General features: G+C 33.8%; 1 protein-coding gene across 1 annotated transcript; it reads left to right on the top strand.

Annotated features, from left to right (window-relative positions):
• The first annotated feature begins 1,586 nt into the window (after positions 1 to 1,586).
• On the top strand, positions 1,587 to 9,453 carry LOC144453207 (synaptotagmin-6-like). The gene is made up of 5 exons (XM_078144484.1): positions 1,587 to 1,608; positions 3,735 to 4,588; positions 7,339 to 7,459; positions 8,223 to 8,394; positions 9,249 to 9,453. The coding sequence occupies exons 1-5, from the start codon at positions 1,587 to 1,589 to the stop codon at positions 9,451 to 9,453; spliced, it is 1,374 nt and encodes a 457-aa protein (XP_078000610.1).
• Positions 9,454 to 22,166: the final 12,713 nt, after the last annotated feature.

Raw genomic sequence — 22,166 nt, 5'->3', positions numbered from 1 at the left:
TTATACTAATTGATATGTTAAGTTCTTACAAATTGGAGTTGTTGTGATAATAGCTAGATGGAAGGCTTGTTCTGTTTCAAATATGATTTTATTTGATTTTAAGCAGTTTTGGGGATCTTTAAATTCCTGCTTGTTATTGTAAAGCCAAATTTTAAAAGTGTCACAATTCTGATTAACTTATTACAGTTTACGAACACACTTAGTGAGTATTGGATGGGGTGGGGGTGGGGGTGAGGGGGGGAGGTAATTTAAGACCTACATGTACATTTGTAATGGACTTTAAAGCTACATGACAAATTTCTCAATAAATTGTAACGTATTAGGAAACAACACATCATGCCCTGAGGGTAAAATAGATTTTAGGTTATAATGATAAATGCATGGTATCAATTACGTGATTGGTCAAAATGGCACCGTTTAAACCATAGAATCGTGTTTCCCTTTATTTAATACAGAAATTGTGTAATTGATAAAACGTATGTCTTCGCCGACGTCACTGAGAAGTCCAGCATGACAGACACTAAGACTCCAATGATTGTGTTTGTCAGCTTTTATCTTATCAGTTATCTATAAAACGTCATCCCTGTAACCATGGAAACATGTTCCATAAAAAGTGTAGATTGTTCGAGTGTCGTGTGAAAAGGTCAGTTAGGCAAACAGTTATTAGTGGTATCATCATAATTGTGTATACTTGTTGGTTCTGTATTCTCAACTGCAGGACATTCATTATGTATACTTGTTGGTTCTGTGTTCTCAACTGCAGGACATCCAGGAATTTGAATTTGCTGAAAACATATTCATCCCCGAAATACCTCTAAGATAAAGAGTTGAACATTGCTTGCTTGCTTGCTTGCTTGCTTGGTTGCTTGGGTGCTTAGTTGGTTGCTGAAATGAAGATATAGTGTTTTGTTGACTTTCACTGTAGCTGCAGAGTTTGTGTTCACAGCAGTTGCATTGGCCATCACTTATAAACATTTGGGGAGCAACCGGACTATGAACTCTAAAGTGGGTTAAATTTATGATAAGTTCATTTTTGCCTCTATTGAAAAAATTCCACTGATTTTTATTCCTAAATGAGAATGAGATAGAATTTTCTTGAAGAAATTAAGTAATGGCAAAACTTGTAGTTATAAGATGAAAACTGATTTTTTTTTCTTTATAATATTTTGACTGAAAATAAAAGTTGTTGTGCAGCAAAATAAATACATTCACAGTACAATATACTGTAGTCATTGGTGGAAGGGGGGAGGGGGCAGGAATAGAAATTTCCGTCAATTACAAAATGCATAAAGTTTGCTTCCTTTGTTGAGAGTGATACCAGATACTCATAGCCCGCTAAGTAGTCTAGTCATGATACGGTATCGTTATAATTTACACCTCCACTCTCATGGTTTAGTTAGAGACCATATTAGCATCCAGACTACCCTCTGAGTAGACCGCTGATTACAACTCTCAGCGACTAGTAGTTATATAGAAAACTATTGATCTCAGAACTGATGCATATCTTGTATAGCACTTGTACCACTATACGATTACCATACACTTAATTTACGATATGTAGTGTATAAATGTCAGAGTCCGCTACCATGTTTAAAAGGTTTACTGATGGTAATTCAGTTCTATTCATACCAGGTTTACACTGCATATAGACTGTGTACTCTTAGGATTTGAATTCAGCAGAGGCTGCAAGTCTAAAGATCACTGAAATTTCATCTTTGACTACCAAATTCAATTTTAAATCGCAAGTAGATAACTTAATGTTTAAACGCATGACACTGAGAATTAAACCTATACTATCTAGTAACTAAGGTATTATTTATTGATCCGACACAGGTCTTCAATTTTCTCCTAACTTTTAAGTTCCATAATGGTTGCCAAGTTAAATAAAATTAAAAATAAAAAGCTCCTTCTGAATAATAAAAGAAAGTGGGGGTTCACCATATAGTTTGTCAGTACATCGTCAACCTTTTATTTTCCCATAGACTTAAGACAATATTCAACAATTTTAAAATTAATAAATTTTGATATCAGTTTGACCTCTATTTGACCCCTGATTTGTTTAATTGAGTTGAAATGAGAATAGGTTGGACTTTTCTTAAACAAAGTAACAGCAAAAGTTTTATTTATTTATTTCTGAGGTGCTAAAATCTAAGTTCTGTGTTTTCCTTTGTAGAGTTACAGTCACATTATTTACATTTGAAGTGTCACAAGCTGAGTTTATAAGCTTTTTACGAAAATGAAAATACTCAGTCTGGTAAAACTACTTTCCAGTCAGTGTGCCCTCTAATGATAGCCAAATTTTGTTGTTGTGAGTGAAAATAAGAAAAACTGTGATTTCTTGTGAGTCACCACATAGTAAGAGATAGGGGAACACCAAATTTTGGTGTGTCACTAGAAATTGTGTGCGTCAGTGGCACGTCAAATTGGCTTAGAGGGCACACTGATTCAAGTATAGTGTTAATGTTAATGCATGTCTTCTATAACATCAATTGTCTTCTGGCATTGCTAGAATAGTTGATTGCATAGTAGGGGTTTCTTGAACATTTTTTGATACGTATGATAAATTACGTCGCCGTATCATTCATAATGAGTTATATCTTAATATCCTGATAATATCCTATAGTACCTCTCATTGCCGCACAGTTTAATGGCTTTAACACATTTGGAGTAAAAAGCAGCTGTTATTTTGTCCAAGGCAATTAAAGAGCGAACTAACAGAAGTTGCCCCAAATAACTTGTAAATATCCTATAAACTGTCAAAGACATACTTCCCAATGGATTGCACATTTGATGGGTTGGACGAGTTTTTTTCCTCAATATGCAGTATTTAACTTGTATAAGTATAAGTGTTTGATTCCGGCATGTTGCATTTTTATAAATAATTAATGTCTTGTTATTAAAGGTGAACACCACTCCAGGAAATAGAGACATTTTCATAAACTATGGGTTCTGGGGAGTTATTTTGTGATTTAACATCACCTACAAATTAGTACTACAAAAGTTTAATTTGGACAAACATCAGTGTCTTTACAGGATGTCTTTGCTGTGGGCCATTTCATGATGGCAGTCAGCAGGAATAATATATTCATGGTTGAACAATGAATATTCATGATTCCTGAGTGCTTATTCTCTTCAGTGTAAAACATGCCATTTATTTTGAGGATTGGCATTTATATTTTTCATTTGGAACAAAATTAACGAGTTTCATTAATGTTAACATGTAAGGCCAAAAAAAGAATTGTTTCTGGTCAGGACAGTTTATCTAATGTGGTGCGCTGACGCAGATTTTTTTAAATTCTCAACAAACCTGTCACGTAGGCTACTACATGTATATTTATGGCAGTTACTGTTCTTTTTATTTAGTACTTTAGAGCAAGTATGTATGTGGAACAGATGTAATACTTGTTCATGATTGCCTCTGCAGTTGTCTTCACTGAAGTAGGGAGGGTTATTTCTGTGTTTCCCCATAGATCTGCAGACTGGATGGGCTGGATAAACATGGAAACAAAAAGACCAACGCGAGGGTATTTAAGTGATGCGCGTGCTGACCAGAAACAGTTGTTTTGGTTTTTTTGTCCTAATAATTACATTCTAATTAAAGTGTTATTAACATGTGAAACCAATTTAATGAGTTTCATTTGATTACATAGTAATTACTTCAAATTAAAGTGTAAATATGTAAATGAAGAGGCAGTATGATACATTATGTGTTTCCTTTCTGTTACTATTTACAGAACTCCCGCTAGCTGCTGTGATACCTGTTTCTTTAATTACATGTATTGTCTTTGTGGGACTGGTTGCTCTGTACTGTGCCCAGAAGAGAAGAAAGTGTCCCTGTTTGCGGCTGTGGGACTATAAAAAATCGTCGAAAACTGACAAATACCAAGAAAATAGCTATTTCGAGGTCGAAGTTAGTGAAAACAACATGAATTCTAGGAAACTACAGTCCTCACCGAATCCAAGTACAGACTCTAGTGATTATGAAACGCCAGCGAAGTTTCTTCCCCGGCAATCAACTGTACCTGTGGTGCCGTCGAAAACAAGACGAGATCTTTTCCACCGACAAATGTCACTCCAAGTCAACATGTCTAATGTGGAGTTTTCCGTTCAAAAAGCACAACGAAAGGAACAACCGAAAATCGGTCACCTACGACCTGAGTTGTACAAAACGTCCCAGGAAAGTAACGGTTCCGATTGCAACAATGGAAGAATTCATTTTACGCTAAAATATGATACCCAGTTTGAAGCCTTGATCGTTAATATCATCAGTGGTGAAGACCTTCCAGCGAAGGATTTTTCCGGAACGTCTGACCCCTATGTAAAGCTTTATCTTTTGCCAGATCGAAAACGGAAATTCCAGACTAAAGTTCATCGGAAAAATTTAAACCCTTTATTTGATGAAAAGTTTAGCTTCAATGTGCCATATAGTGAACTTCCCGAAAGAAGTCTACAACTTAGTATTTACGATTTTGATCGGTTTTCACGACACGATTCCATCGGACAGATTGTGGTTAAAAATTTGCTGGAAAAGAGTGATTTGACAACCGAAACAGAGTTTTGGATGGATATTCAGAAAAACTCACATGAGGTATGTCTTTTCCATTTATACATTATAAGAAAATGAGGTATTGTTTTTTGTTTTGTTTTTTTTTGGGTTTTTTTATTCATTAATCTTTCATATACAGACACCATTTCAGTGCATTAGTACTGTTCTCCCAATGGAACCTGTTGCAAGATTACATACACAGAAAAACACAAAAACAAAAAAGGGACAAACCAGGACAAAAAGTTACAGACGCACAGTGTACTTTAAAAGATATCTACTTGTATTACCAGACTACATTCTTGGTAACTTTTTATTATAAAGCCCTTCCCACACTTTGCTTAAAGTGCTTCTATTACAATGTCATGTATAATAGAAAGCAAGCTATCAACTGACTTAGATACACACAAACTAAAACTGATGTTATTCATACCGGGATTCCATGACTCTGTTTACTGAAATCACGTACGACTGTTTGACTTACATTATAACTTTCACAGATATAGACAAACTGATAAACACATTGGGTAAACCTACATCAGTAGGACCTGATGTTTTTGTATCAGTTGTATTGTTCTTGTTACTTCATTTCATCTTTGCGTGAAATTGTTGCAGAGCTCACTTCACTCAGGCAAACACATCGGTGTTTTTTCATGGGGTGTATCAGCTGTATCATTAAAAAATCTGCCATGGATTGAATTCCAGTTACTGTACATGTATTAAGTTTCATAGGTACCTGTACATCCCAGACTAATAGTCAGTTATTAAGATGAGGCAAAGGTAATTACATGTAGATGTCCGTTTTAATGAAAAGTCTGCCTCAAGACCCAAACCTATTCCCCACGGTATCAATTTACATCTTCATAAATGTTGGAACACTCCCAGGAAAACAACCTAATGCCGCTAAAATAAACTTTCATTCATTCATATGCTAACAATGATCAAATGTCTCATGACCTTTGACTTCCCAGGGTCCCACTTACCTTTGACCTCCCAGGGTCCCACTTGTGCCAGTTACAAGTATCAACACTTACATGTAGTCTAGTAAAAATTATCAATATCAATTTTTGGTCATTTGCCCGCCAGCATGTGTCAGGTACACATGTGCTGTTGAAATTTTAATGAAATCTGGTGTTGTCTATCTCTTAGCCGATATATCTATGAAAGACGAGACAAAATCCATATTACTGCAAATGTATGCCTTTTGGCTTGAAATTTAATTTTAGCTAATTCAGTTGAAATTTTATTTACATCAGCAAAAATCAGTGCGACTATAGAGTCACTTTCTGTGGTAAATTGTGAGGAAACGACAGATAATAAAAGTAGATTATTCAATTAGGTTTGAATGAATACATAAACTTACTTTTAAAGTAATGTGGAATAATGAAATATAGTCAGTGAGATTTATCTGCCAAAATAGAGTTGAGCTTAAGTGTGAAAAATTGTTTTTCAGGTAAAATTATTGAGTGACAAAATAAAAATGCTTAGTAAAATAATTGATTACTCGTTCACAGTGACACATGTAGTTGATATGCAGTGTTTTTACATCAGATTACTATGATGAAAAATGGACAGAATCATGCATTCATTTGTTTTGGACCAACTTTTTTATCTTTAAAGTTATCTCTGCTAGACTTATGCCTAAATATTTAGCCGAATCAAAACTGAACCTTTAGAAAGAATGCTGTAGATATTCATGTTTAGTCAGTTTTTTCTTGGAGTGCAAAGTTTTATGTTGAAATGTTCAGTTAACGTTATTCTGCCTTTAAAGGACCATGTTTCAATCCCAGGTTATCACATTAGTGTTGTCTTGATAATAATCACATGGGGTCATTCTTTTATTGTGGGCCAATTTTTTATAGAGCTCTCTACACCAAGCAAATGTTTTTTCACCCCAAGACTTTAATTCTAATTGGATGTGGGCCTTTAATACATTACAATTATAGCACTGTCTTGCATTGATTACTACCATCACTAGACTGTAAGATACATCGTCACACTGCCCTCACAGGCCAGCTCTATCTGTTAACTGATGTGTGAGGGCGCCCCATCGTGGCATACCTTACAGCCTATACTATCACTTGGTATAATTTTGGGTGATAAAATAGCATCTTGGTAACTGACTCTACTGTGAAACCCTGTAAAGAAGCCCAGGTGGACTGACCCGGTGGTGGCATTCCCTGGATGGGTGGGTATCCATGCTTGTTAGCGAAATTTCAAATGTACCCCTTTCTTTTCCCAGAATATTTCAATGAAAAACACCCTGTTTTGGTGAATCTGGGAGAAAATCACTGGCAAAAAAACAACCCCTTATTTCTGAAATCTGGGAGGTTTTACTCGTCCCCAGGCCTTCGTCAGGAAGTGTCTTCTGAGAGAGAGTAGAAAAAAGGCATCCTACCCCTATTCTCGGAGGTAATCTGAAAAAGTACCCCTTTTTTATGATTCCACGGACCTAGATGGCCAATGAAAAACACCCAATCAGGGAAAGAAGCCCAGGTACTGCCTGAATATTTCCCTCATTTTTTTTCAAATTACATATGCACAGGTATAAGTTATATTATTCTCCAATGTTTTTTCTTCATTCAGCCACAAAATACTTGTGACATTAAGGGGTTTGTTGTCTTCAATTTGTAGTGACAAGGCCCCTTAAGTCACTCAAACTTTCCTCAGCCGAAAGAAGAAAAATATTTGAGACTAATATCAAAGTGTCTGCTTCCTTTCACTTTGTATCAGTTCCAGTAGCGTGCTTAGAATATTTTAGTTCCATAGTAATTTTGTTCTCTGCTAAATTACAGGATAAAGTTGACTTGGGTGAGTTGATGTTTTCACTCTGTTATTTACCAACGGCTGGAAGGCTAACTCTTACTGTTATCAAAGCTAGAAATTTAAAAGCGATGGATATCACTGGTGCCTCAGGTAGGATATATTGCTCTTTTTAAAACAATGACACAGCCCCCATGATGCTGGAGTGTCAAAGTGGGTACTCGTGGGTATGTGCTCTGATGCTTGCAGTGTTCTCTGTGGATAGTTCTACAAATGTACTGCAGCAGTAGGAGCCACATGTATGCAAATACCCCAAGTACACTCACTGGAATTCATGCATCATGGTGTTCTGTTACTACATTTTGTACTTTTGCAACAAACATTGATCCAAAACAACAAATTTCATAAAAATATGACTTTGTGGTCATGCTATTTCACGTAAAAGGAAAAGAATAAGTGCTCATTTGCATATATCTATACTATAATGTTTTCAGCATTGCACTGCAGTGCAAATACCACTAGTATGTGCGCACACCAGTGCAAGTAATCTCTGGTACATATATGATAATGTTTTCAGTATTGCACTGCAGTGGAAATACCAATAATATGTACACACACTGTGATTATGTACTGAGGTTTTGAAGCTACAAGTTGTAAACTAACTTTACCATAAAAACTCTAACATGTTTTAAATTATTGTTTATCACAAAAACCTTTTAGGTTGTAAACAATGACTCTTTTATGTAATGTACAATTTCTCTCTGTCTTTCTCTATTCAGTAGATGCCTACGTTAAGAGTTCACTAATGTGATATACAGTTTCTCTGTGTCTACCGATATCTCTGTTCTGTAGATCTCCATGTAAAGATTTCACCAATGTGATATACATTTTCTCTGTGTCTATCTCTATTCTGTAGATCCCTACGTTAAGATTTCACTAATGTGTCAGGGAAAACGATTGAAAAAGAAGAAAACAACCGTGAAAAAGAACACCTTGAATCCTGTGTACAATGAAGCTATTGTGTTTGATGTACCACCTGAACACATGGACATGATCACTTTACTAATAGCTGTAGTCGACTATGACAGGTAAGGTTAAAGTCACTTTACTAATAGCTTACTTGTTCGCCTGTCATATGAATTTCATCTACATTTTCTTTCACTTCTCAGAGTAAGGTTATCATCTTACATCATTAGATATTTTACAAGAAGTGCATGCTCTAAATCTGGAAAACAAAAATGACTAATGGTTAGGTTAAACAAATTTACATAAAAACAAAAGTCATTTAATCATAATGTTAGAGGGCGCTATATATTGTTGTTTCTCTATGTGTGTTCCAAAAACTTATCTAATTTACACTGTAAATCGGAGAAACAAAAGTGTCTATGATCAGGAGTCAAGGTTAAACAATCTTATATAAAAACAAAAGTCACTGTTAATTATGATGTTAGAGGGCGCTAGACATTGCTGCTGCTATAGTATGTTCCAATGACATTGCAAAGTCATCTTGATATTATTAATCTTTACATGAAACTACATATTTACAATTAATACTAAGATCAACAAAAAAATATGTCTCTTCTACAGAAAATATGAAAAGAAAAGTTTTTTTTCTTTGTTTCTGTAACTTTAGCATCCTGCTCCACATATTTATATTCACAGAAGATGAATGATCAATCACTTTTTTACTGTGTACAGCCTTCTCCATTTGCAAGAGAATCTTAGATTTGCAAATTACATAACAACAGAGTACAAAAAACAAGCTACATTTACTGCTGTATGTCTTTTCTGGTTTTAGAATTTCTTGGGTTTGTGAAAATTAATGAATAAAAGGTAAGAACTACATGATACAAGACAACACGTACAGAGACAAGGAACATTATATAGTACTTTTATTGCTTCACTTTATCTTAAAAATTACTGTCTTTTTTTTTCTTTGTAGAGTTGGTCACAGTGAATTAATTGGTGTTTGTGAAGTGGGTCCCAACTCTCCTGGTCTTGGTGGAGATCATTGGAACGATATGATAACTCAGCCAAGAAGGCCAATAGCACAGTGGCACCAACTGCAAGAAACCACCAGTGCTGTTAACGGCAACTCCACTGGTAGTCTGAAGGGCTGTATCACCCCACAACAATCATTTGAGTGAGGGCGCTGTTCCGCGATTCCATTAACGGAGTTTTTGATGAAGTTTGCCAATGGCATTTCCTATGGATGGGAAGTCTAAGAGCCATGTTTCAAGACTACAATATGGTGTGTCTGTTGCTATGGCAACAGTTTCCATGTAGGTTACTAAGGCGATGGCATGAAGGTTGGTACCAGGCAGCATGTGTACTTGGAAAAACACCGTAAGCATCACATTTATTGTGAGTAAAGATGAACCAACGTACAAACACAATATGGTAACACAGATTATGTATCTAAGTGTCAAATTTTGTAAGGTGAGAACAAGAAAAGGCATGAAATGGCTGGAAATTAGAAACAAATCAAATAATTAAGTGAATAGTTTCTCTTTTTATGTGAAAAAAATTGTGGTTATAGAAAGAAAATTAGTAAATAATTTCTTTTTTATATGGAACTGTACACTTGCCTTGATGTTTTTAATTGTTCATGCTTCAACCGAGAAAGAATTCTGGATCAAATTTTTACACTAAGAATTTTTGCAATTTTGGTGATGTCGGTCGTATCTGATTTTGACATCACACATTTTCAAGATAATTTGCAACATATCACTTTAACACTACATTCAAGCAGTTGAATTTTTTGTACTGTCAACTGTTTCATAAAACTGTAGATCTGTAAGTGACTGCTTCATTACCAGGTAGATTTTCCTCCAACCAGTTTTCCCGCCAAATTTTTTGAAGAAAATCTTGCATCTGTAGCTTTGCTGCATGTTTTTATTTTAGACTAGAGTTATATAAATTGTCCTTTTCTAAATATTGAAGTAAAAACTTTGGCTTTAATGTCCTAAAATTTGTAAAAATGTTCAAAAATGTACCGAGGATATTCCCACCAAACGTTTTGAAAATTCTCATTTAATTGTAAATTTTCAGCAGACCTCCACATTAGTTTGCTTGGATTATTGTAACATTCAATGAAATACTGTGGTAAGAAATTTGGCGCTAACATGGTGTCCTTTATAGGTTTGCCTGAAAATGGAATCATTTTTTCAACCACCACCCTTTTTCAACCACCACCATTCTTATAATCTGTTACTTTTTGGCAAACTTTAAGATTATTTTGAACCAGACATACATAAATAGCAAATAGTTAGATATTGATGCTTTAAAAAGGAGAACAAATTTACAAAATTTGTCAAAAATTTTGATAATTTAGTCTTCAATTTTCAGTACATATGATAGTGAAGGGGTTAAAGCATCCTTTTGTGAATTGTAGCCGTGTATTTGTAGCAGTAGATTCCGAATATTTGAATTTTTATGATATGTGTACGACATAAACGACACCAATTCTTTTATCAAAAGTTGCAGTTTTAATGACCTAACACGATGTATGTTTTTACTTTTGTACATTTTTTAATTTTTATACTGGTGCAGAGTTCACCAAAATACAACCTGGAATCATTTACGTGCTACTAAATCAAAAGATATTGATGTACCTTTTCAGGATTTTGGAAAAAGATAAATTCTTAATAACGTGGGAGAATTTTAAAAAAAAATTCAAAAAATTATGTAAAGATTTTAACTCTTTGTTTTTTTTTTATTTGAAAGACCGTCTCTCTATCCATTGTAGGCTTACCAGCAAAGCTTTCATTAATTGTCTTTGCACTGACCTGAAGGAAATGACAATTTTGCACTTCAGTGTGCAAGGGGAAGGTTTTTAGTTCTCTGTTTGGAGGATATGGTGGCCATAAATACAGCCATTTTGTTTGTATATCGTAGTGAGTGATGCATTTGAAGGAAGTAACAACAACTACATATACTCAAATTTGCACAACTGAGATTTTGAAATATTGAAGTCGGGAATATCCCCCAAGTGGGATAACTGGGATAAACGTATATCCCAATTATGATAAATTTTGAACACTCTGTCGTACGTAACTATGCACCGTGGTGCATGTGGAAACAGCCATGTATACTTTCTACTCTCAAAGACTAATTACAAAAAAAGCCAAGCGTCAGGCAAAGGTTGGGTAATTTTTCAGTTCATGCATTTGAAGAATATTGTATCAGAAATAATTGTATTTGTTTATCTTGAATGAGTTAAGTCAGTGCCAGGTTTAAAAAATTGTTTATCCTGATTTGGTTATGTTTGATTTTTTTTAAATCGTTTATCCTGATTGGAAGAAATACAGAAAGTACATGTGGAGAATATATAGTACATAGTTTCAAAAATCAACGATATAGTACGTACTATATATATTTACTATGGAACGGTAAATTGGAAATGAATACGACATTTTGATCCGTCTACTGCGGACCTTTAATTATGCAGCGTCAATGTTTCTCTCTGAACTGGCTGAGTAATATGTCCATAAATTCAGAGAGAGGGGCTGAGTAATTAAATCATTGCATGATCAAGATCCATAGAAAAAACATCGCTTTCATTTCCAATTTACCGTTCCAAAGTAACAACAAAATGTATATTGTACTGTTCTATATGGTGTAATTTTATCCAGATTGGGAGAAACAGCTATCCCAATCACGGATATTCCTGACTCTCCCAATCATGGATATTCCTGACTCTATTTTGCACAATTGTATCTTACATTAATTTTTTTGAACACACACTATTACTGGTAACTATCATACTCTCTTTACATATTTATCATAAGACATTAATATCCAATGTTTATCAATTTCATCATTTTGCACTCAGAACTATTCAAGTATTGCCTAGTAAATTGTATTTAACTTTATCAACAGTATACTGGGAATGTGGTTAACATCAGACTTTTTATTGATTTTACACAACTGTGAATGACTTTTATTTTAACATGTATGATTTTGGAGTTCCAACAGAATTATAATTTCTGTTGTGTTTTACCTTACTTGTTTATTTGTTTGTTTGTTTGTTTGTTTGTTTACTAAAACAACTTACTTCAAAAATCAACGCAGAGAATTTATCAAACTCTAGTTGGAATGAAACAACTTTTCTCTTGTCTTATATTTTTCAATATTTAGTTATCTTATTTATAGTTTGTTAACAAGAGATTACAAGGTCTGTACTGTTTATTCATTGTTTACACATGGACATCAATGCATAATGGAGACCAGTTGACTTGAAACAAAATTTTGTCTGGCTCAATACAAATCTTACTTACATTGCTACATATACTTTGTGTGAGCTAAAATTATCTCAGCAGATTGTTGCCAAATTATATACATTTTAACATTGTATACTTTTTCCATGCATATCAATGGATAAAGTTGTAACAAATTTGTACTTCAATTTTTGTGGTGCCAGACAATAAGGTGTACCAAATGTAAAAGTTAGATTTTTTTGAGCAAAATTGGATATTCGTCAAGCCAGACAATAAAATGTAGCAATGTTAGAGATCTGTCAAGCCGTACAATAAAATGTAGCAAAATTAACTTTAGATATTTGTCAAGCCAGATATATAACATGTAGCAAAGTTAGTAAGATATTTGTCAAGCCAGACAATGTAGCAAAGTTAGATATTTGTCAAGCCAGACAATGAAATGTAGCAAAATTAGCCATAGATATTTGTCAATGCAGACAATTAAATGTAGCAAAATTAGCCATAGATATTTGTCAATGCAGACAATTAAATGTAGCAAAATTAGCCATAGATATTTGTCAAGCCAGACAATGAAATGTAGCAAAATTAGCTATAGATATTTGTCAAGCCAGACAATTAAATGTAGCAAAATTAGTGAGATATTTGTTGAGCCAGGCAATGAAACGTAGCAGTTTTGTAAGATTTTGTTCAGTAAAATGAACATAAGTTTTGTTTCAACATAACTGGCTTCCACTGTATTGTCCTCAATACTATCAATAACAAATAAACATTGATTTCAGCTAATTAGAATTTACCATTATTTAAAAGTTTTTTTAACCGAATGTTGATGAAAAATAGCGGAAAGTTGCAAATATCTGATTTGATGAAATACTGAAAGTGTAATGATTTTAATTACAAAATAGCTCAAATTTGATCTTGAAATGACCTTTGTAAGGTTTTTCAAGGTCATATCGAATGTAAATACTTATTAAAGGGGAACAAGCTGAGTTTATACATTTTTGGGCGAGATTTATGCGCCGTATTTAAAAGTCACTTATAGTATTCTACATACTGAAGTACACTTAACTATCACTTGCAAATGACTGAACTCAAACCCGGTATTAAGATATAACATATAAACGATCCAATGACATAATTTTTGATATGTATCAAAAATGTTGAGGAATCCATACTATACAATCAACTGTTCTAACAATGCCAGAACATAATCGTAACTGTATAGAAGACATACATTCACTTTAACATTATACTAGATTATATTATACCAGTATATTGATGGCGCAAATCGAGAGATCTGATTGGTCTAGACATCGAACTAGCGCATCTAAAATGAACGATAATGCACAGTTGGCACGCGTCCAAATTTTGATGTTCACTGTTCGTCTACGAACGTTGTAGTCTGTGCAGGGATGGGAGCGCAAATGAAACCAGAAAATGTTGCGTCTTATCTTGTTTCCGATATTTTCAATATACTGGTATAATATAATAGCGATAAACCACCCCTGGGAATGGTATACCACTCGGTTTTGACCAGTGAACTCAATATATGCACTCGCTATCGCTATCAAGGTTTTATGTAAGTATTTTCACTGGAGTAAAGAGTTTATAAACTCAGCTTGTGGCCCTTTAGGAATGCAGTTATTGAATTTTCTTGAATATGGATCAAATACACATTTTATTAAGAAATGTTGACATCATGACTAAACATATATCACAACTGATGTCCATTTGTATAAGTTTACAGATCATGGACAGAAATACTTTTCTATCGGTCTTTGTTAGCGTAGGCTACTTTGAGTGCCATTACACCAGGCTAACACTACTTCCTCACCAGTATGTGTGTACAACCAGGGTTAAAACCTGCACTGATCTTATGTTACCATAAACTGATACTAAAACTGCAGTAGCATATATTACTACCAAAATGAAGAGAGTGTAAACTTTCACTATTAGGAAACACCGAAGATTTTTGTTACGAATGGCATATGAGTAAACAAAATACAAACACACACATAAAATAATATAAATTTAATCTCACTGTGAATTCAAATAAACATCAATGCTGATAAAAATAAGGAAGATTAAAACGCAAAACTGTTTATTTGTGTTCACAGTGAGATAAAATGTAACATTTCATGTGCGTTGGCTATTTTGGTTCTGTATTTGTTATTGTTAGAGAGATTTTGAAGTTTATTACAATTAACGTCACAAGGTTGGATTTGTTGTAGTCTAGTTCCTGATGGACCGTATTTGTACTACGTTATCTTCATACTATACCGTCTAGTCAATCCTGTTACTCTCACACAGTATTCTGTGCTCCCTCCTACAGCGTTCATATAAACATGATGACGTCGTCACGTCCCCACATCATTTTAGTTGAAACAGACTGGAGATGGAGTCCTGGTTGGACATTTGCATATCATAAACAGTCCTGGAAACATGAGAACAATTGACAGCCTGTCAATTTGTGACAGATTACTACTGACATGTGCAGTTCGCACTTCGCCCACCACGGGGTTGAACCGCAATTAACGTCTTGAGTAACGGGATTGACTAGACGTCAGGAACTAGACTACACTTGTTGAGAGATGTCTTTATTTTGAGTCATGAAGTTAAGGATTTAACAATTGCATGTCACAAGGTTGTATGGCTGCAATTGTCGAGAGACGATTTATTTTGAGTTTTTGAAGTTTACAATAGGGAACTTGCAAACCTGCCATGTTGAATGTTGCATCATGGGAAATGTGGTGATAAATACTAATCAATTGGTATTGTAAACAGTAATGTTTCATTGTTTGTAACCACAAATAATCAATTCATAGTTACCCTGACCATTGTGGGAGATTTATTTTATCGGTAGCTCCAGATTAGGTATTGCGATAACCACAGATAATTCCATAGTCCTTTGCATCTGAGCATGCTCAGTCTGGATTGCACGTTCCCTATTAATGATGAACATTACATGGTTGTATGCATTGGAACACGTTTTATTGACTCTTGAAGTTAAACATTAACGATTGTGTTACACGATTACATTCTTAGAGAGATGTTTTATTGTGAATTTTGAAATTAAGTTTTAGCAATTGCGTTACATCCTTGTATTTGCTGAGAGATAATTTGTTTTGAAGTGTTTACTATTAATTATAAACTTCATGTGAATGCACTTGAGAAGTCCTCATACAGTACAGTATCCCAACCCTTACAAAAATCCCCTAGATGTTTAGAAAATATTTTAAATTTTTTCAAAATACAAAAGAATTGGCCTGAAATTTTCTATACTTCATCTGATTGCTTCCATGTTGTACTTTCATGGTTTTTTTTGTGATTGTGTGGTTGTTTTAATTGTTCTCTGTCAATTGGTGCTACCTCGTGCTAATAACACACACATTCACACCTCATTAGAGATTATTGAAAATATCCTAGATAGAGCTGCTATTTGTATATTTTTGTCAAAATATTTGTGAAAATATTTTATCTTGGATATTTTTTCTCATTGTAATAATGCATGATGTTCTGTTGTAAAATAAAACACCTGATATGAACATCTGAGATGAAAGTGTCCTGTCTCAGTGCCTACTATGTGGTATGTGGTATGTGGTATGTGGTATGTGTACATGTATATGTCAAACCTGAGGGGTATTATTAATTAAGTGACACAAGGTGAGTTTATAAGCTATTTGACTAGAGCGAGAATACGTACATAAAACTATAATTCAACTATAAAAGTATAATGCTAATATCAATGTATATACCTTCATGGCACTGAAATCATTCTGGCTGGCTACTACCATGTCTGCATCCCTGCCACAAGAAATTGTCCCCCCAATCAACTCCTAAATTTTACACTAACAGCTGAATAAATATACCCTGTATGATTACCATTTCCACTAAAGGTCTACATGCTGTGTGTGTGTGTGTGTGTGTGTGTGTGTGTGTGTGTGTTTGTGTGTGTGTGTGTGTGTGTGTGTGTGCATGTGTGTGTGTCTGTGTTTGTGTGTGCGTGTGCATGTGTGTATGTGTACCTCTGTATGTATGTGTGTGTGTGTGTGAGGGGGGAGGAGAATAGAAAATTGCATAATTTGACTTTATTAAACTAATCTACTGTCATATATTACCTTCTTGGTATTTATTTCATTTATTTAATCCAAGTTCCTATTTTGTCTATGCTTCTATCTGATATATGCATTGATGTTCCTGAGTACATACACACAAATATCGTTGGCTCTCAAAGTGAATCCAGCCCCAGCAAAACGAATATAAACCATAAGGTCACCTGTAGATGGCAGTATACAGCCCAAAAGTGCGATTTCTTCACAAAGGTCAAAAAAGACGAAATTGGGGTACATTCGACTGTAAAAACGACTTATTGCGCAATAGTTGAAAAATGTCACTTTCTTTGTATTATCAACGGAAACAGGTGTTTAGGGCCCAAGTAAAGCACATTTTATGAGTTGTTAATGGTAAAACATTACATTTAGAAGAGTTTCGATGATTTATGAAAAATATATATTTGAAATAATAACGGAAAATCCATTTTTATCATAAATTCCAAATTTCGTTCACATCCAATCGCACTGGGGAGAATCTTGATATATTGATTGATGTTGAGTACACACACACAAATATCGTCTAAAATTATGAATATTAAAAAGGATAATTTTATTGCCTGAACATTTAGTATTGGCTCTCGAGCTGAATCCAACCCTAGCAAAACAAAGATAAACGTAAGGTCACCTGTAGATGGCAGTATACAGCCCAAAAGTGCGATTTCTTCACAAAGGTCAAAAAAGGCGAAATTGGGGTACATTCGACTGTAAAAACGACTTATTGCGCAATAGTTGAAAAATGTCACTTTCTTTGTATTATCAACGGAAACAGGTGTTTAGGGCCCAAGTAAAGCATATTTTATGAGTTGTTAATGGTAAAACATTACATTTAGAAGAGTTTCGATGATTTATGAAAAATATATATATGAAATAATAACGGAAAATCCATTTTTATCATAAATTCCAAATTTCGTTCACATCCAATCGCACTGGGTAGAATCTTGATATATTGATTGATGTTGAGTACACACACACAAATATCGTTTAAAATTATGAATATTAAAAAGGATAATTTTATTGCCTGAACATTTAGTATTAGCTCTCGAGCTGAATCCAACCCTAGCAAAACGAAGATAAACATAAGGTCACCTGTAGATGGCAGTATACAGCCCAAAAGTGCGATTTCTTCACAAAGGTCAAAAAAGGCGAAATTGGGGTACATTCGACTGTAAAAACGACTTATTGCGCAATAGTTGAAAAATGTCACTTTTCTTGTATTATCAATGGAAACAGGTGTTTAGGGCCCAAGTAAAGCATATTTTATGAGTTGTTAATGGTAAAACATTACATTTAGAAGAGTTTCGATGATTTATGAAAAATATATATATGAAATAATAACGGAAAATCCATTTTTATCATAAATTCCAAATTTCGTTCACATCCAATCGCAATGGGGAGAATCTTGATATATTGATTGATGTTGAGTACACACACACAAATATCGTCTAAAATTATGAATATTAAAAAGGATAATTTTATTGCCTGAACATTTAGTATTAGCTCTCGAGCTGAATCCAACCCTAGCAAAACGAAGATAAACATAAGGTCACCTGTAGATGGCAGTATACAGCCCAAAAGTGCGATTTCTTCACAAAGGTCAAAAAAGGCGAAATTGGGGTACATTCGACTGTAAAAACGACTTATTGCGCAATAGTTGAAAAATGTCACTTTCTTTGTATTATCAACGGAAACAGGTGTTTAGGGCCCAAGTAAAACACATTTTATGAGTTGTTAATGGTAAAACATTACATTTAGAAGAGTTTCGATGATTTATGAAATATATATATTTGAAATAATAACGGAAAATCCATTTTTATCATAAATTCCAAATTTCGTTCACATCCAATCGCACTGGGGAGAATCTTGATATATTGATTGATGTTGAGTACACACACACAAATATCGTCTAAAATTATGAATATTAAAAAGGATAATTTTATTGCCTGAACATTTAGTATTGGCTCTCGAGCATAATGCATAAATTAATGTGTTGCGAGTTGTAACAAATCTTGAATTTCAGTTTATAACGAAAGTATGGCATTTTTTATTAATTTTTCTATTAATTTATTCAGAAATATTTATTTTAATTTGTCAAAAACCACTCTAAATTACATGTTAGATATTATGAAACGTAAAACAGATGATTTGGTTTGGCCGTGGACACGTTATTATCGATTAAAAGAAGAAAAGTCGCATTTTTCAACTATTACGCAATAATGCGTTTTTGCAGTCCAAACAGCCCCAATTTCGCCTTTTTTGAACTTTGTGAAGAAATCGACTTTTGGCGATGTATACTGCCATCTACAGTTGACCTATCATTATTAATGCATAAATTAATGTGTTGCGAGTTGTAACAAATCTTGAATTTCAGTTTATAACGAAAGTATGGCATTTTTTATTAATTTTTCTATTAATTTTTTCAGAAATATTTATTCCAATTTGTCAAAAACCACTCTAAATTACATGTTAGATATTATGAAACGTAAAACAGATGATTTGGTTTGGCCGTGGACACGTTATTATCGGTTAAAAGAAGAAAAGTCGCATTTTTCAACTATTACGCAATAATGCGTTTTTGCAGTCCAAACAGCCCCAATTTCGCCTTTTTTGAACTTTGTGAAGAAATCGACTTTTGGCGATGTATACTGCCATCTACAGTTGACCTATCATTATTAATGCATAAATTAATGTGTTGCGAGTTGTAACAAATCTTGAATTTCAGTTTATAACGAAAATATGGTATTTTTTATTAATTTTTCTATTAATTTATTCAGAAATATTTATTTTAATTTGTCAAAAACCACTCTAAATTACATGTTAGATATTATGAAACGTAAAACAGATGATTTGGTTTGGCCGTGGACACGTTATTATCGATTAAAAGAAGAAAAGTCGCATTTGTCAACTATTACGCAATAATGCGTTTTTGCAGTCCAAACGGCCCCAATTTCGCCTTTTTTGAACTTTGTGAAGAAATCGACTTTTGGCGATGTATACTGCCATCTACAGTTGACCTATCATTATTAATGCATAAATTAATGTGTTGCGAGTTGTAACAAATCTTGAATTTCAGTTTATAACGAAAGTATGGCATTTTTTATTAATTTTTCTATTAATTTTTTCAGAAATATTTATTCCAATTTGTCAAAAACCACTCTAAATTACATGTTAGATATTATGAAACGTAAAACAGATGATTTGGTTTGGCCGTGGACACGTTATTATCGGTTAAAAGAAGAAAAGTCGCATTTTTCAACTATTACGCAATAATGCGTTTTTGCAGTCCAAACAGCCCCAATTTCGCCTTTTTTGAACTTTGTGAAGAAATCGACTTTTGGCGATGTATACTGCCATCTACAGTTGACCTATCATTATTAATGCATAAATTAATGTGTTGCGAGTTGTAACAAATCTTGAATTTCAGTTTATAACGAAAGTATGGCATTTTTTATTAATTTTTCTATTAATTTATTCAGAAATATTTATTTTAATTTGTCAAAAACCACTCTAAATTACATGTTAGATATTATGAAACGTAAAACAGATGATTTGGTTTGGCCGTGGACATGTTATTATCGGTTAAAAGAAGAAAAGTCGCATTTGTCAACTATTACGCAATAATGCGTTTTTGCAGTCCAAACGGCCCCAATTTCGCCTTTTTTGACCTTTGTGAAGAAATCGACTTTTGGCGATGTATACTGCCATCTACAGTTGACCTATCATTAATAATGCATAAATTAAAGTGTTGCAAGTTGTAAGAAATCTTGAATTTAAGTCATAAAAAAAGAAAAAACATGCATACACACAGGACTCAAACACAACAAAAGACAGTGAACTGAGTTAAGGCAATATAATAAGGGTGAACCAAACTCCTTTTATTTGTAAATGGTTGGACTAAGAATATTGAATGAACTTGCTGGAAAAGTATGCAAGGAAACAACCAAGAAATTTACAATTTGTTTCCCTGAATTTAAATACAAAGATTATTCAAACAAAAAACTTTATATTGAAAGAAAAACAAATCATGAACTGTTCAAAATTTCTTCTCAGATTCATAGAATACACAATATTATTATATTTCGCCATTGTTTGTTTGTTTGTGAAATTTAAGAAACCAGATTACTGGATGTGCTTCAAAGCTTTGGAATGACCTACCACAGGATATACGCCAGTCCACAAGCCTGGAAATCTTCAAAAAAACGACTGAAACATCACATGTTTATGCGAGCATTCTGTGTAAATTGAACACCATCTAGCGCCTTTGTACAATTTGACTTTTTGGAATTTGGCGCTATATAAATTTTTATGATGATGATGATGATGATGATGTCAGAATCCGCCGTCAGTGATATGTATAATTACAGGCCATAGAACAGAAGAGTGAAATACCAGATGTATACAGATTTATTATGTTAATTTTTCTCTAAACCCTCTACAGATGGTATTCTGATTATATGGAAATGCACTGGCATATTGATTTCACCTGATTGTATTAAAAATTGAAATAAAGATAAGATTTCATCCAATCGTGTACAATTTCATTCATTCTAATAATTCACTACAAAAAATGTGATCAAATCAAGAACTCAAAAAAATTCATTTCATACACAATTCTTTCAAAAAATACAACATAGATTGACATTTTGGTGTGTAGCTTTATACAAATCATATGTCATCTTTGACCTTTGGTACAGTGACAAAGAAGAATTCTTTTTTTTAACGACAGTTCAGGTTCCAAAGAAATTGACATTTTCATAATATCTGGAAAATGCCGCATTAATCAAACTCTAAAATAGGCATAGAGATAAATTTCCCTTGCAGTAATCTGTAAGAACTTGAGCACCCTCAGAAAATACTAAATAATCCATGAAATCACAGACAAGTCAGAGAGTACTTGTCTGTGATGAAGTGTACCATAAACAGATATGAAAGTTGATATTTGACCCCAGTTTCACCTTTGACCCCAAACGACAAGGAAATATTGGAGAAAATATACATTGTTCAATAAGCAAATATTAAACACTGTCAATAAATAAATGAAATTCCATGCAATAAAACATATGCATCTAATATTGCTACATGTTTGCAATCTCCATTTCCAAATTTGGAAAGTTATCCATATTCATAACATTCAAATTAAGTCCATATTTAGAAAATGTCCTCCAGCTGTGATTGTCATCAACCACTCAGAACACAAGTTTTTGTTTGTAGTTTCTTTCCACAAGTAGAAGACAAATATAAACCAATCACAAAGCCTCATACTGCCAAGTGTGTGAATTTTCAGCTAGCTTCACTTGTACTGGACCAGCAGCAACCAATCGCGCAGCTCTTTTCTGAAGACTGAACCAATCACCTTCTTCTTTTAATCTTGATTTTTAGGCTCAATTTGTTGATTTAATTCATCCATGGCAACCATTTGGAGACAGTGAGCGCTGATTTCAAAGTGCAAGGTTGGCAAGTTGATGTTCATAGCATAAAACATGCCTGCAAGAAATAATATCACAAAGAAATTCAATCGAACTCTTTGAAAATGCA

This window comes from Glandiceps talaboti, chromosome 23 (assembly GCF_964340395.1).
Source record: "Glandiceps talaboti chromosome 23, keGlaTala1.1, whole genome shotgun sequence".
NCBI classification, from domain to species: Eukaryota; Metazoa; Hemichordata; class Enteropneusta; family Spengelidae; genus Glandiceps; species Glandiceps talaboti.
The sequence above is the reverse complement of the archived record's forward strand: the minus strand, read 5'-3'. Positions and strand labels throughout refer to the sequence as shown.